Genomic DNA, 16609 nt, shown 5'->3' on the forward strand with positions numbered 1-16609 from the left:
GCCATCGAGTGCATATTTAACAAGAGATAAGAGACTCCTAACTAACTGAAATAAAGACATTTTCTCACTCTTTTAATTGAAGGTCAGTTTCAGGAGTACAACACAAAGATTTGGTACTTCTATAGATTACATACCATACAAAGGTATTATTATAAATTATGGACTATATACTCTGTGTTGTCTATTACAGCCTTGTATCTTATTTATTTTATTTACAACGTCTGTACCTCTCAATACCCCTCCTTCCATCCTGCTCCCCTCTTAGAATCACTAATTTGTTCTCTGTATACATGAGTCTGTTTCTGGGGAAAATTTTCTCACTCTTACAAGAATTTGCCACCACCAAACAGATGTATGTATGGTATGAGTCTCCAGATAAGACTTTCTTTATCTCATATGATCTTCAAGTTTTTTTCTAACATTCTGTGATTCTATGTAAAAATCACATCTCCACTCCAATGTGTATAATGTGATGATATTATATTGGATTAAACATTCTTCAAGGTCTGAAGTCAGCTGCTGAATAATCATACTCTTTTGCAGTTATTCATAATACCAAACAAAATCCTAACCATGAACAACTTCATTACTGGAGCTGGTTAGCATGTAATATACAATACGTTTTCATCTCCTAAGAAAGTGTACATTCCTTAGTATGTTGTCCACACTTCCCCTCCCTCCCTCAAATTATTACACAAGACATTGACTTAATTCCTGGATCAGTAACGCAACAAACATTATCTCCCACCTAGACCTTAAATGGCTTATCTGAAACGATGATGGAACAGTGTGTGTGTTTCTCTCTCCTCCCTCCCTCTTCTTCTCCCTCTACATAGACATATAAACATGAAGAAAGAAAACGTTACTATAATACAATATAAAAGTAAATGGTATTTAAAGACTGTCATGAATGTAGTAAGACTCTGTATTAAAAATTGTGGGCTCAGTTTGCAATGTGTAAATATCTAAAGGATAAAATATGAGGAAGGACCAGGATTATTTCCATAGCAAATTCCCCCCTTTCTTTGAAAAGGGATTGTTGTTCAGTCACTAAGTCGCGTCCAACTCTGTGACCCTGTGGACTACAGCATGCCAGGCTCTTTCGTCCTCCCCTATCTTTTGGTGTTTACTCATTCATGTCCATTGAGTCAGTGATGCTATACACATTTATAAATAAGAAAATTTATACATCAAAAGGAAATTTTACTGAACTTCCCTAAGATAAACTTACTAGGCGGTATTAATTGTGAATATAAGCAACTGACAAGTGTCCAAAGCACCTTGTGCTCAATAAAGCATTTGTCATGGAAATGAATGGCAACAGACATGTCTTGTACATCCCAAGCGGTTAAGGGGGTCCTAAGATTTTGTGCACCACAGGCCTTTGAAGAAGACATCAACACCCAGGTTCAGGACATGTGGTTCCTCAGATTAAGACATTTTCTCAACCATAAAAAAAAAAAAAAGTGTTACTAATATTTAAATAAAGGATGAGTATGACTGTACAGAAAACTTATTAAAATTCATTTAGCAAAAAACAAATAGTTTGGGGCCATGCTAGTTAGAAGGTGGCTATGCTTAAAACCAAGAAGGAAATATCTTCGCATTCATTTATCAATAACAATTCTTAAAACAATCCAGCAAAAGATACAGACATAGAGCCATCTCTTTGCAGAATGATTCTCCTACTATGAAATAAATATAAGGAGCAGACATGGGAGAGGGGAAGTGAGTGTCTACAATGGATTTTTTCCAGTAGGCAAATGCTATTTTAATCAGAACTATATTCATCGCCCCTGTGGTGATTAATGTGTCAACTTGGCTAGGCCACAATAATCAGATTTGGTCAAATACTATTCTAGATATTTCCGTGAGCATACTTTTTTACATAAAATAATATTTAAATTAGCAGAATTTGAGTAAAGCAGGTGATGCTTCATAACTTGAATGGGACTCATCCAATCAGCTGAAAGTCTTAATAAAATCTTCAAAAAATTGACTTCCTTGGAGGAAGAGGGTTAGAAATTGCAACTCTTTCCTCAGTCTGCAGATTTTGGATGTTCAGGCTTCACAATCATGTGAGTCAATTTCTCAAAATCAACACCCCCATTCCCTTCTTCCTCTCTCCTCATATATATAATCCCTCTTCCCACTGGTTCTAATTCTCTGGATTAGACTAATATAACCCACATACCATCAGAGTCATCTCTCAATAAATAATCTCATCACCTCCTATATATATTCAAGTGACACCTCAATAAATGAATCCTGTAAAAATAAAAATAATCTCCTTGGGACTTCCCAGTTGTCTGGTGGTTAAGATTTCACGTTCCCACTGTAGGGAGTATATGTTCAATTCCTAGTCAAGGAAGTAAGATCACACATGCCACACAGGGAGGCAAAAAAAAAAAAAAACTTAATCATACAGTTAAACAGGGTTGCTAAGGAATGGAAAATCTTTCAATACTTGCAAACCAAACTCAGCAAATAGTTGACTATCTTCCACAAACACATCTTTTTGTGGGGCTTCAACAGGACTGGGTGTGCTTAATCGCAGAGGTTTAATAAACATCAGGAAAAGTGAAGTCAAGGAAGGTTTCTTTCACCACAGATACTTCTTCAACTCTTCTCCACGGTTTCCATTCCCTTTTTTTTTTCCCTTTAAAATTTATTTATTTATTTTTGGCTGTGTTGGGTCTTTGTTGCTGCATGGGCTTTCTCCAGGTGCTGAGAGCAGGGGCTACTCTCTAGTAAATTACATTGCACACGGGAGCTTCTCACTGCGGTGGCTTTTCTTGTTGTGGAGTACAAGTTTCAGGAGTTGCAGCATGTAGGTTCAGTAGTTGTAGTGTGCAGGCTCAGCAGTTGTGGCGCACAGGCTTAGCTGCTCTGTGGCATGTGGGATTCTCCTGGACCAGGGATTGAACCCCTGTCCCCTGCATTGGCAGATGGATTCTTAACCACTGTACCACCAAGGAAGCCCCCCCAATTCCCTTTCACCTCTCTTGTTAACATAACAGGTCTCTGATCCATGTGCTGACCTGAATATAGTGTTGTATTCTTCTAGAAAGCTTTTTTTATCTCCTCCACTCTAGAATTTCCATTTGGTTTTTCTATAACTTATTTGTAACTGAGATTCTCTACATGTTCAGTCATTGTTACCAAGCTTTCCTTTCATTCCATAAACACGGTTCATTTAGTTTTTAGAACATATGTATAACAGCTGCTTTAAAAGCCTTGTCTCTAAAATTTAACACTGGAAGCAATCAGCAACAGTTTCTATCACCTACTTCCTTTCTCAACATATCATACTTTGCTATTTCTTGGCATGTGTCATAATTTTATGTTGGAAATTAGACATGTTTTATAATATGGTATAAGAATTCTGGAAAGCTACTTTGCTCCACGATATATAGTTACTAATGCCTCTGCTGGATTTTATTTTTAATTCTTGCTTTCATTTTAAAGCCTGCTTTCCCAGGGGCTGCCCCTGTGTCTATGTAGCTTAGTGATTAGCCAAAGGTTCAACAGAGAATTTATTCAACCACCCTGAGTCAATAAAAGTCGTCATTCTTTCCAAAAGGATCTCTGTGTGCAGATGTCAGACATTTTCAAGTCTCCCAGGTTTTAGTTTCATAGGATGCTTTCATGGCTCCTTTGCACATACATGAAGCTTTAACTGATCATGATTTTAGGCTAAAAGAGCCATGGGCCCACACAACCCCGTGACCATAAGTTCCATGGACAATGCTGCTGAGCATGTCCATGACATTCCCCACGAATGTCATGGCCATGAATCAACCAAGTTGGAAACAGAAGGGGTGGAGTGTGACTCAAGCAGCTCCAGGCATGAATGCCACAGATTACCACAGCTATGACTTAATATTTACCAGTCTCTCAAACATAAACACTTTTCACATTGTTGGAAGCCTTTGGTTGAGTTCTAGAGAAATGAAATGGTTGTTATTACCTATCTTGCAGATGAACTTCACTATAAGTCACAAACCTCCATCTTTCCTAAGACTATTTCTACCAGTTTCTGTTCCCCAGCTACAGCTTTATAACCTACTCTGGAAGTTCTTAGTCTTCTATAACACTGCCAAACTTTCTTATTCCTTTAGGTCCAGCACATGCTGTGCCTTCTTCATGAGGCTTTCTCCTATCAATCCAGGTACACTGACCTCTACCTTCTTTGAATTCCAATTAGACATCACTGGGCTTTGCAGGTGGGGCAGTGGTAAAGCATCTGCATGCCAGTGCAGGAGATGAGGGTTCAATTTCTGGGCAGGAAGATTCCCTGGCATAGGAAATGGCAACCCACTTCAGTTTTCTTGCCTGGAAAATTCCATGGACAGAGGAGCCTGGAAGGTTACAGTCCATGTGGTCACACAGGGTCAAGCATGACGGAGCACACATGCACACGCACACAGATGTCATTATCCCATAATCATCTTCTATGTGCTATGTTTTTGCTTTCAACAACATTCTTAAATCTTTGAGACACAGAATTAGGTTTTCATGTTTTGTATCCTTATCCCATACCTAGCAAAGTGATGAGTACACAGTAAATTTTTGCTCACTTCAACCCAAAACTTTACACTGGAAGAAAATTGCCTTGTAACACATGGAGTCAAACCATTTCCCCAGAAAGCAACAATTAAGACTCCAAGATCAATCATGTTACACCATACCATTAGCACGTTCTTTCCTTGTACACTGCATCCATGACCCAGACACTATCAGCTGAAAGCACATGGCAAGGACTGCTGGTTGCCAAGCCTAATACTCATTTTGATCCTCTACCTTACTAACAAAACCACAGTAATATCCCTAATTTCCTTGTAGCTAGGAGTTCAAGATGAGATACTAACTGATAAGACAGTAGCCTTCTTGAGATCATAAGGGGAAGGGGTCATATTCTAAAAGATGTCAAAGCTAGAAATGGAAAGAATCTAGATCATTAATGACACATGGCAGAAACATTTCACTGGCCCTGTACTGCCTACCCAGTCATTCAATTCCAGGGTTTGCATAGGCCATTGGAACTTTACCAGCAGTTGAAAACAATTCCTAACTGGAATTATACAGTGATAACTAAATCACTATAAGCCATTATGAAGAATATTGTTCTCATTTAATATATAGAGAAAGTAGGGAAAACTTGACTTCATGAGCAATAACAATTAATCATCTTAGTCAGTAAGCCTCTTACTGTCCCAAATGCAATGAGCATGGAACTAAGAGTATGCCTGCTTGAAGAGTCTAGAAAAAGAGTGGATATATGTAGATGTATAATTGATTCACTTTGCTGTAATCTGAAACTAAACACTAAAAATCAACTATATTCAATAAAAATTAAAAAAAAAAAAAGTATGGTTGCTTGGGTTTGAATCCACAGTTTCACTGTGAGAATTCACTGCCTGTAGTTTCTAAACTACAAAATAGGAATAAGAACAGTATCTATTTCAAAGTATTGCTAACAGAAAAAAAAAGAGAAAATTCATGTAATGCCTTTAGAACAGTGTTAGGCACATGCTACAGCAACAATAGATTGTTGGCTAATACACAATATACACTATGCTATATTTTATTATCATTAAGATATATTAAAATATCTTATATTAGCATCTTACCTAAGGATCATAACAGATATTCTAATATAACTATAAAAGCATGATGGAATACACACTACTATATAGAAAATAGATAATCAACAAGGACCTACTGTATAGCAAAGGAGGAACTCTACTCAATACTCTGTAATAACCTATATGGGAAAAGAATCTGAAAAAGAAAAGATATATGTATATGTATAACTGAATCACTTTGCTCTACACTTGAAACTAACACAACATTGCTAATCAACTATACGCCAATATAAAATAAAATTTTTTAAAAGATCCTCAAAACAATGTAAAATATAAATGTTAATAACAGTTGATGACGATGATGTCCTAACAGTAACTTCTAATCCACTGTAGAAGGCCATTATAAATACTAAAAAAATAAATAAATAAACAAAATGAAACGTATTTTTCTTAATGATGCTACTCTTTCATGACTGAATTCTGATATACTGCTGGCTTTCTTTCATGTCCTGCTATCATCCTACATTTGAGCGAAAACAGTTGAGCAGAAAAATAAAGTGGCCTCTATGGCAAAAACCTTAAATATGTTATTAAGTCCTGTCCCATCCCTTCTGTAAAAGCATAGTCTTATGGTAAACAAAGACTTGAAGACATTAAAGCTCCCCACTCTGAAATAACACAAAATTTTAATAGTGATTCAAAAAACTTTTTTTTAATTCCTTACCCAGAAGATCCAGTGCTCTTACAAACACCAAGGAGGGGCCTTTTTTCAGCAAAGTTGTCACACTTTTGAGCACCTGATAAGGAACATGAAGTAAAATGTAAAACAAAACTTCAAAAAGTATTCTTGTATATTTCCATTATTTTCACCCTCTCAAAATATTTATGGCTAAAGAGACAGCAAAACATTAATTTAATTCAATATATTTATATAATTGAACAAAAAAGAGAAAAGCTAGAAATAAACCTATAACTGCTTCTAAAATGAACCAACATTTAAAATCTTTTTTATAATTGGCAACAACAACCTCAATTTTACACATGTTCTCCATGCAATCAGAAAGCCACCCCCAATTCCACCAACTAATTGCCTAAGAGTTGTATAATTTTGATGTCAAAATTAAATAAAGGAAGGTCACAACAGAAACTTTAAAATCCTCAAAATTTCAGGCCATTCTCAATGTACAACAATGTAAAATCCTAAAAAAAGACTAGTAAACTGAGTAGCAATGTATTAGAAAATAAAAATCAGTCAGACCATGAAGAATGAATGAAAGACACTGTCAAGTAAAGAGCTCCAAGAAACAGCACAAGCAAAGCACACTGAATGAAGTCAGAGGATGCAAACATACATCACTTGCAATCAACTTTTTAGTTTGCTGCTTAGAAATAGGTAAAATCACCTGGAAATGTGGCTAAAAAAAAAAAAAAATTTGAAACTATCATTAATAATCTTTTAAAAATATAAGAAGATATTTTAAGCATGAAACAAAATAATGCAAAGAAAAACTGATGCTTAGAAATGAAAGAGAGATCTGGGAAATTAAAAAGATGGTAGATATTATTTAAAAACTCAATGCAAGAATATGAGAAAATTTCCTAGAGAACAGAATCCAAAAAAAAAAAAAAAAACCCACCCGCAAAAAAAGAGAAAAACAGCATTAATCTATATACACATAAACAGGCTTCCCAGGTGACTCAATGGTAAAGAATCCACCTGCTGATGCAGGAAAGGTAGGTTTGATCCCTGGGTCAGGAAGATCCACTGGAGGAGGAAATAGCAACCCACTCTAGTGTTCTTACCCAGAGAGGAGCCTGGCAGGCTACAGTCCATGGGGTTGCAAAGAGTGAGACACCACTGACTGAACACAAACACATGCGAGAGAACTGTTAAAGGACCATCTCAGAGTTCCAACATATAGACAGGAATTCCAAAAAGAAAGAACAGAGAAAAATAGAGGAAAGAATCCATGAATTGTTTCAAAATTTTTCATAGAACAAATATGAGTCTATAAGCCCCCTGTAGGTCTAATAAAATGAATTCAATAGCTGAACCACATGTCCATCATTTCAGGATACTGAGTCCTAAAAAGAATTTTCTATAGAAGCTCCAGGGAAAATAAAAAAGGTTGTTTACAGGATCAGAAATTTAAATGATTGCTCTAGATACTACACTACTTATACAAAAACCTACAGCTAACATCATGAATCCATACCCCTAAGGTCAAGAAAAAGGCAAGGTCTCCACTCTCACCACTGCTATTCAACACGGTACTGGAAGTTCTAGACAAGACAGAAAAGAAAGCGGGGGACTTCCCTGGTGGTACACTGGAATCCACCTGCCAATGCAGGGGACACAGGTTCGATCCCTGGTCCAGGAAGATTCCACAGGCCACAAAGCAACTAAGGGCCACAACTACCGAACGCAGGCTCTAGACTCTGAGAGGAGCAACAACTGAGCCCATGCTGCAACCACAGCAGACTGCGCACCTGGCGCCTGCGCTCCACAGCGAGAGAAACCACCACGATGAGACGCCCGCGCACCTGGCGCCTGCGCTCCACAGCGAGAGAAACCACCACGATGAGACGCCCGCGCACCGCAACGAGAGGGCAGCCCCTGCTCAGGGCAGCCAGAGAAAGCCCCCGTGCACAGCAAAGGCCAGGCACAACCAAAAACAAGCTTAAAAAGTAATAACTGTAAAAAAAAAAAAAAAAAGAAGAAGAAGAAGAAGTAGAATTAAAGAACAAGGATAAAAAGAAAAGAATGGGGAGGAAAATCATATGCATAAGAAAGGAATAAATAAAACTCCCAATTTGCAGGGCTTCCCTGGTGGCTCAGATGGTAAAGAAGGTGCCTGCACTACAGGAGGCCTGGGTTCGATCCCTGGGTCTGGAAGATCCCCTGGAGGAGGAAATAGCAACCCACTCCAGTATTGGTAAATCCCATGGACAAGAGGAGCCTGTAGAGCTACAGTTCATGGGGTCACAAAGAGTCGGACTCAACTGAGTGATTTTTTATAGATACACACACACACACACACACACACACACACACACACATCTTTGCAGACAACACAACTCATACATCTAAAATCCCAAGTAATCAACAACAACAAAAACTCCTAGAGCTCGTGAGTTAGCTCAACAAGGTTACTAGAGTCAAGATCAACATATAAAAATCAACTGTATTTCTAGGACTTCCCTGGTAGTCCAATGGTTAAGAATCCACCTTGCAAAGCAGGGGACACGTGCCTGGTCAGGGAACTAAGGCACCGTAACAAATGATGCCGCATGATGCGATGAAGATCCAGCGTGCCACAACGAAACTCCAATGCAGCCACATAAATGAGTAAATGTATCTTTAAAATTTTAATATAAAAATGAGGAAACGATCTGAACCGACACTTAAAGTAAATATAGAAATGGGCAATAAGCAGATGAAAAAATGCTCCACATCACAGGTCATCAGGGAAATTCAAATTAAAACAATAAGACACCATTCCACAAGCATCACACTGCCCAAAATGTAAAACAACCACAATACCAGATGTTGACAAGGAGGAGGAATAACAAGAACACGCCACCATCACCAGAGGGAACGCAAAATGGTATGGTCACGCTGGAAAACAGTGGACAGTTTCTTACAAAACTAAACGTACTCCTACTACAAGATCCAGCAATCATGCTTCTTGGTATTTACCCAAAGGAGCGGAGAACCTTGCTCACACAGAAACTTGCACATGGATATGGACGTCAGCTTCGTTCAAGTTGCCAAAACTTGGAAGCAATCAAGATGCCCTTCAGTAGATGGGTGGATAAATAAATTACAGCACCTCCAGAATCTGCTGTATGACACAGGGAGCTCGAATCTTGTGCTCTGTCACAACTGAGAAGGCGGGAGGCAGATCAGGAGGGAGGGGACATACGTGTATCTATGGCTCATTCATGTGATAATATGACAGAAACCAATAAAATACTGTAAAATCCTCCAATTTAAAATAAATTAAAAATAAATAAATATAGTGCCTCTGGACAATGAAATATGACTCAGAATTTAAAAAAAAAAAATTAGCTAGCAAGCCATGAAAAAACACAGGGGAGGCTTGCATGGCTCTGGAAAAGGCAAAAGTCAGTTTTTAATATTGAGACAGTAAAAATATTGGTGGTGTTCAGGAGTTTAAAAGGAGGGAGGCATGAATTAGTAGAGCACAGAGGATGTTTAAGGCAGACAAACTATAGGGACACAACAGTGGTGGAAAAGGTCAGTTTTCATTTCAATCCCAAAAAAGGGTAATGCCAAACAATGTTCAAACTACAGCACAATTGCAACTCATTTCACATGCTAGCAGAGTCATGCACAAAATCTTTCAAGCTAGATATCAACAGTACATAAACTGAGAAATTCTAGATATACAAGCTGGATTTAGAAAAGGCAGAGGAACCAGAGATCAAATTGCCAACATCTGATGGATCATACTGCTCATGGGGTTCTCAAGGCAATAATATTGAAGTGGTTTGCCATTCCCATCTCCAGTGGACCACATTTTGTCAGAACTCTCCACCATGACCCATTTGTCTTGGGTGGCCCTACACGGCATGGCTTGGTTTCACTGAGTTAGACAAGGCTGTGGTCCATGTGATCAGATTGGCTAGTTTTCTGTGACTGTGGTTCCAGTCTGTCTGCCCTCTGGGGAAACAGTGGAAACAGTGGCTGACTTTATTTTGGGGAGCTCCAAAGTCACTGCAGATGGTGACTGCATGAGAAACGCTGGACTGGAGAAAGCACAAGCTGGAAGCAAGATTGCTGGGAGAAATATCAATAACCTCAGATATGCAGATGACACCACCCTTATGGCAGAAACTGAAGAGGAACTAAAAAGCCTCTTGATGAAAGTGAAAGTGGAGAGTGAAAAAGTTGGCTTAGAGCTCAACATTCAGAAAACAAAGATCATGGCATCCGGTCCCATCACTTCATGGGAAATAGATGGGGAAACAGTGTCAGACTTTATTTTGGGGGGCTCCAAAATCACTGAAGATGGTGTCTGCAGCCATGAAATTAAAAGACGCTTACTCCTTGGAAGGAAAGTTATGACCAACCTAGATAGCATATTCAAAAGTAGAGACATTATTTTGCCAACAAAGGTCTGTCTAGTCAAGGCTATGGTTTTTCCAGTGGTCATGTATGGATGTGAGAGTTGGACTGTGAAGAAAGCTGAGCGCCAAAGAATTGATGCTTTTGAACTGTGGTGTTGGAGAAAACTCTTGAGAGTCCCTTGGACTGCAAGGAGATCCAACCAGTCCATTCTGAAGGAGATCAGCCCTGGGATTTCTTTGGAAGGAATGATGCTAAAGCTGAAACTCCAGTACTTTGGCCACCTCATGCGAAGAGTTGACTCATTGCAAAAGACTCTGATGCTGGGAGGGACTGGGGGCAGGAGGAGAAGGGGACGACAGAGGATGAGATGGCTGGATGGCATCACTGACTCGATGGACGTGAGTCTGAGTGAACTCCAGGAGTTGGTGATGGACAGGGAGGCCTGGGGTGCTGCGATTCATGGGGTCGCAAAGAGTCGGACATGACTGAGCGAATGAACTGAACTGAAAGTTACTGCAGATGGTAACTGCAGCCATGAAATTAAAAGACACTTGCTCCTTGGAAGGAAAGTTATGACCAACCTAGACAGCATATTAAAAAGCAGAGACATTACTTTGCTGACAAAGGTCCGTCTAATCAAGGCTATGGTTTTTCCAGTGGTCATGGATGGATGTGAGAGCTGGACTGTAAAGAAAACTGAGCGCAGAAGAATTAAAGCTTTTGAACTGTGGTGTTGGAGAAAACTCTTCAGAGTCCCTTGGACTGCAAGGAGACCCAACCAGTACACCCTAAAGGAAAAAAAATCCTGAATATTAATTGGAAGGACTGTTGCTGAAGCTGAAACTCCAAAACTTTGGCCACCTGATGCGAAGAACTGACTCACTTGAAAAGACCCTGATGCTGGGAAAGATTAAGGGCAGAAGGAGAAGGGGATGACAGAGGATGAGATGGTTCGATGGCATCACCAACTTGATGCACATGAGTTTGGGTAAACTCCAGGAGCTGGTGATGGACAGGGAGGCCTGGTGTGCTGCAGTCCACAGGGTCGCAAAGAGTCAGACACAACTGAGAGACTGGACTGAACTGATGGATCATAGAAAAAGCAAGGGAATTCCAGAAAAACGTTTACTTCTACTTTACTGACTATGCTAAAGCCTTTGACTATGTGGATCACAACAAACTATAGAAAATTCTTAAAGAGATGGGAATATCAGACCACACGACCTGCCTTCTGAGAAACCTGTATGCAGTCAAGAAGCAACAGTTACAACCAGACATGGAACAATGAACTGGTTCCAAACTGGGAAAGAAGTATGTCAAGGCTGTATACTGTCACCCTTCTTGCTTAACTTCTATGCAGAGTACATCATGCAAAATGCCAGGCAGGATGAAGAATAAGCTGGAATCAAAATTGCCAGAAGTGTCAATAACCTCAGATATGCAGATGACACTACCCTAATGGCAGAAAGCAAAGAGGATCTAAAGAGCCTCCTGATGAAGGTGAAAGAGGAGAGTGAAAAAGCTGGCTTAAAACTCAACATTCAAAAAAATTAAGATCATGGTACCTGGTCCATAAATTTAAGGCAAACAGATGGGGGAAAAATGCAAACAGTGACAGACTTTACTTTCTTGGACTCTAAAATCACTGCAGACGGTGACTGCAGCCATGAAACTAAAAGATACTTGCTCCTTGGAAGAAAAGTTGTGACAGACATAGAGTATTAAAAATCAGATACATCACTTTGCCAATAAAAGTATGTATACTTAAAGCTATGGTTTTTCCATACTCTCACATGTACGGATGTGAGAGTTGAATCATAAACAAGGCTGAGTGCCTAAGAATTGATGCTTTTGACTCTCAAGAGAAGACTCTTGAGAGTCCCTTGGACTGCAAGGAGATCAAACAAGTCAATCCCAAAGAAAATCAACCCTGAATATGTACTGGAAAGACTGATGCTGAAGCTCCAATACTCTGGCCACCTAATGCGAAGAGCTGACTCACTGGAAAAGACCCTGATGCTAGGAAAGACTGCAGGCGGGAGAAGGGGATGACAGAGGATGAGATGGTTGGATGGCATCACCGACTCAATGGACATGAGTTTGAGTAAACTCTGGGAGTTGGTGATGGACAGGGAATCCTGGCACGCTGCAGTCCATGGGGTCGCAAAGAGTCGGACACAACTGAGCGACTAAACTGAACTAAAAGTAGTCAAATCCTAGAAACAGAAAGAAAAATGTGATTACCAGGGCCTGGGATAGAGGGATAGAGGGAGAAATAGAGAGCTGCTGTTCAATGGATATGGAGTTCTTTGAATGTACTTAACACAGCCAAGCTTTATAATTAAGTTTACCAGGAATTCCCTGGTAGTCCAGTAGTTAGGGCTCTGCACTGCCACTTCAGGGGATATGAGTTCACTTCCTGATCAGCGAACTAAGATTCAGCATGTCACACTGCACGCCTCCCACCAAAAAGAAGTTTGTAAAGATTTACAGACAGTAAATCTTTTGTGATTTTTACCACAGTTTTGAAAAAGGTACAAAGAAATTGTGTGGTTGCACAAGTGTGTGCCTATTGGCTATGTGTCATTAGGCAGATATACAGACAGATATTTAGTAACCTTAAGTGCTAAAAACAAAAACACATAAACATCAATTTCAGGATAGAGTAGTCTTCTTCAGGGTTTAGGATGGAGAGAATTTCCAGGAGGGGTATAACAGGGGGCTTAGGCACTCTTAACAGTGTTCCACTTCTTTGCTAGATGGTATACACCAAGTGTGGGGCTTCCCAAGCGGCACTAGCAGTAAAGAACATCCCTGCCAATGCAAGAGACACAGGAGACGCAGGTTTGATCCCTGGGTTGGAAAGATCCCCTGGAGAAGGGCATGGCAACCCACTCCAGTATTCTTGCCTAAAGAATCCCATGGAAAGAGGAGACTGGCAGGCTATATAGTCCATAGGGTCACAAAGAGTTGGACACGACTGAAGTGACTTAGAATGCATGCATACACCAAGTGTAATGTAAATGTTAATAATCCACATTAACGGATCCCTCCAAAAATAATGAGGTTTAAATGTGGCTACACATTTATATTGTGCTCTGACATAATATACTTTTAAATTGTGATAATAATTATACAAAATAGGTTAACACAAGTTATATGATCCATTCACAGCTGTATTATCACACCTTAAAAAGATCAAAACTATAAACACATTATTGATGAATAAAGTTCCCCATAACCAATTTAAATTATGAGAAGCTTAGAACAATTAGTGTCTACATTTTCCCTAAACATTAATTTACTATGGATTGTGTGCTTTTCCCCCTGCTAAACAAATAAATCAGATTTCACAATTAACAATATGACTTTCAAATGAAGTACAAGTTAAAAATTAACTAGTCCAAAGCCCAGGATATTTATGCTTCAAATTAATTATAACTGAATTTCAGCCACACAAGGCCAATTCTTCACTCCTACATTTTTCACCTTCACCTTTAACAATACCTATTTTGCCTCTGCCTCCTGGTGTTTTGACAAGGTCTTTATGGTTTGTACCTGGTATTATACACACCAATTTTGATGAGTGTCACATCATGTCTTTAAAGTGCAAATAATACTGGCAAGAAAGGTTTGATTGTCTTTGTGTTTTTCAAACCTGAATTGAAGAACCTCATTGGTTTCCACTGAACTACTGGGTTACAAATGGAGAAGGAAATGGCCACCCACTCCAGTATTCTTGCCTGGAGAATTCCATGGACAGAAGAGCCTGGCAGGCTACAGTCCATGGGGTCGCAAAGAGTTGGACACGACTGAGCGACTAAAATACACTGGGTTACAACAGTCCTACCGAATTTGCTCTCCAGGTCAGTCACCTGACACTGAAGATTTATACTCTTCATGGATATTTAGAAAAGGTAACCAAGCAAAAAATTTACACTACAAAATAAGGCCCTCACTAAAGAACAACATAAAGCCAAAAGCACCCACTGTACCAGCAAAACTGTCCAGAAATAGGAAAGACTAGTCTACAAAAAGCACACAAATCATAACAAATCCTTCAAATTTCTTTGAGGCACACTGTCCACTGAATTTTTTTCAAAGCTGGGAAACTATATAACATAACCTTAACTCTGCCTTAAATAATGTTGTTGTGGACAGTTTGAATAAACACAATTTTTTAAAGTGTTGGTATAAAAATTCTACAATCTCATGAACACTGTAGCTATTAACCTGATTTTTCTTGCAATATAAATAGCATGTACTCTCCATGATGCCTAATGGAGTCATCACCCTCCCATAATGTAATCCTCCAAATTGTAGAGGATTAACTTTTTATATATAAAATTGTGTTTATTTGCATGTACAATAGAGAGAATGACGTTACACACACCTGTTCTACAGCATTTAACAGAATGTAGCACGATGATTGAAATGAAAAGCGGTTAGCTAAATCCATCAAATATAAAAACTATTGCAATCCTGTTGCAAAGTCCTTTTGTTAAACTCCTTTTATTCTAAATCCTTTTAATTCTGTCCTATAACACTAAAACATTTATAAAAAAGCTTAAAATCCTAATAAATCGCACAATTAAAGTAATGAAAATGGGCCTGCCCACCAAGTCACCAAACTCCTTCCCCCTCAACAAAATTCAACAGTTTTCATGTCAGAAAATGTTAAATGATACCCCCTACCACACACACCACTGTGAACTCACTTAAACTGAAGCGTGTAAGTTCATTAATCAGTCTTAAGAATTTCAAGATACCAAACAGAAACCAGTTCTGCATGGATCCAAAAGCATATTCAGAGGCAAATCAACATCCAACTGATATTAAGATTCTAACTCTACTCTGTGATGTTGAGGATGATACCTGGAAAAGAGAGATTTTTACGTACAAGTATGTTAAGTAGGCACTAAGGAATTTTAACTGAGACTGCCTGCTGCAGAAAGATTCCACTGAACAATTTAATTCATTTTATCAGTTAAGCTGTTTCCAAGTCTTCCATTCCATTTGTTATTTTATCGAAATGATTCTTTCAGAAAATATTTAAGTCAATGGGGTTGTCCAAACCCATTTTCCTTATAGATTCTCTCAGTGTGAGCTTCAAGCTGTAGTCATATTTTGCAGATATAAATTTTAGGCAAAAAGTATGATCCTATTCAGTTGTAGTCAATATGTCTTATTGTATGTAATTTCAGATTTTGGGTAGATATTTTCCCACTAAAAAGTTCTATTTTATTAGACAATGTTCTATTTTGTGCTATAAAACAATCTCCATTATGAACTAGGTTACTTCTCATGTTTACTTCTCACCTAAAAGAGAAAAATGTAACGAATATTTTAGTACAAAGAAGACAAAGATAAAATGGAAGATGCAATGAAGAGGGAGAAACGGGGAAACAGGTACACAGGTTGCAGCTACCATCAACCAACCACAAGAAAAACAGGACAGAAATCTTATTGCCTTAAATATGTTTTATCAAAACATGATCACCAAGTACAACTCTGCGTTTGCCTCAAATATCCAAAACACGCATATACATTTTAGACACAAAAACATTAAAATGTTAAAGCAACATTTTTTAGTTCTTCCTGGCTTTGTTATCTTGCTCCGTAAGTTAAACCCTTCAGTATATGAAGTATCCCTTAATATACAATAGTGTCACATTATTTCTCTTCAAGGATTGATCAGGCCCTTTATGTTCTTTCCCAGATTTGACTTGCCAGACCTTTTAACAAACACCAAACACAAATCATACATGTGACAAAGGAGTAAAATGAGACTTTGAGAGGCTAAATCATTTTCCCAAGTTGCTGTGGTACTAAACTCCATGTGAACCAGAATAAGAGCCCAGAATTTGTTCCTCTGCTTCTCTGTCTCACTGAAAAAATCACTGCCAGAAAGTTATGGCTGAGAAGA

General features: G+C 38.7%; 1 protein-coding gene across 10 annotated transcripts in view; it reads right to left on the reverse strand.

Annotated features, from left to right (window-relative positions):
• BCAS3 (BCAS3 microtubule associated cell migration factor) overlaps positions 1–16609 on the reverse strand; it is a 590167-nt gene that overhangs the window by 489346 nt on the left and 84212 nt on the right. For all 10 annotated transcript variants that reach the window (XM_061390224.1, XM_061390222.1, XM_061390227.1 and 7 more), the window contains exon 7: positions 6313–6385. In XM_061390224.1, the coding sequence (XP_061246208.1) occupies positions 6313–6385 (73 nt within the window). The remainder of the gene's footprint in view (positions 1–6312; positions 6386–16609) is intronic.

This window comes from Bos javanicus, chromosome 19 (genome assembly GCF_032452875.1).
Source record: "Bos javanicus breed banteng chromosome 19, ARS-OSU_banteng_1.0, whole genome shotgun sequence".
Lineage (NCBI taxonomy): Eukaryota > Metazoa > Chordata > Mammalia > Artiodactyla > Bovidae > Bos > Bos javanicus.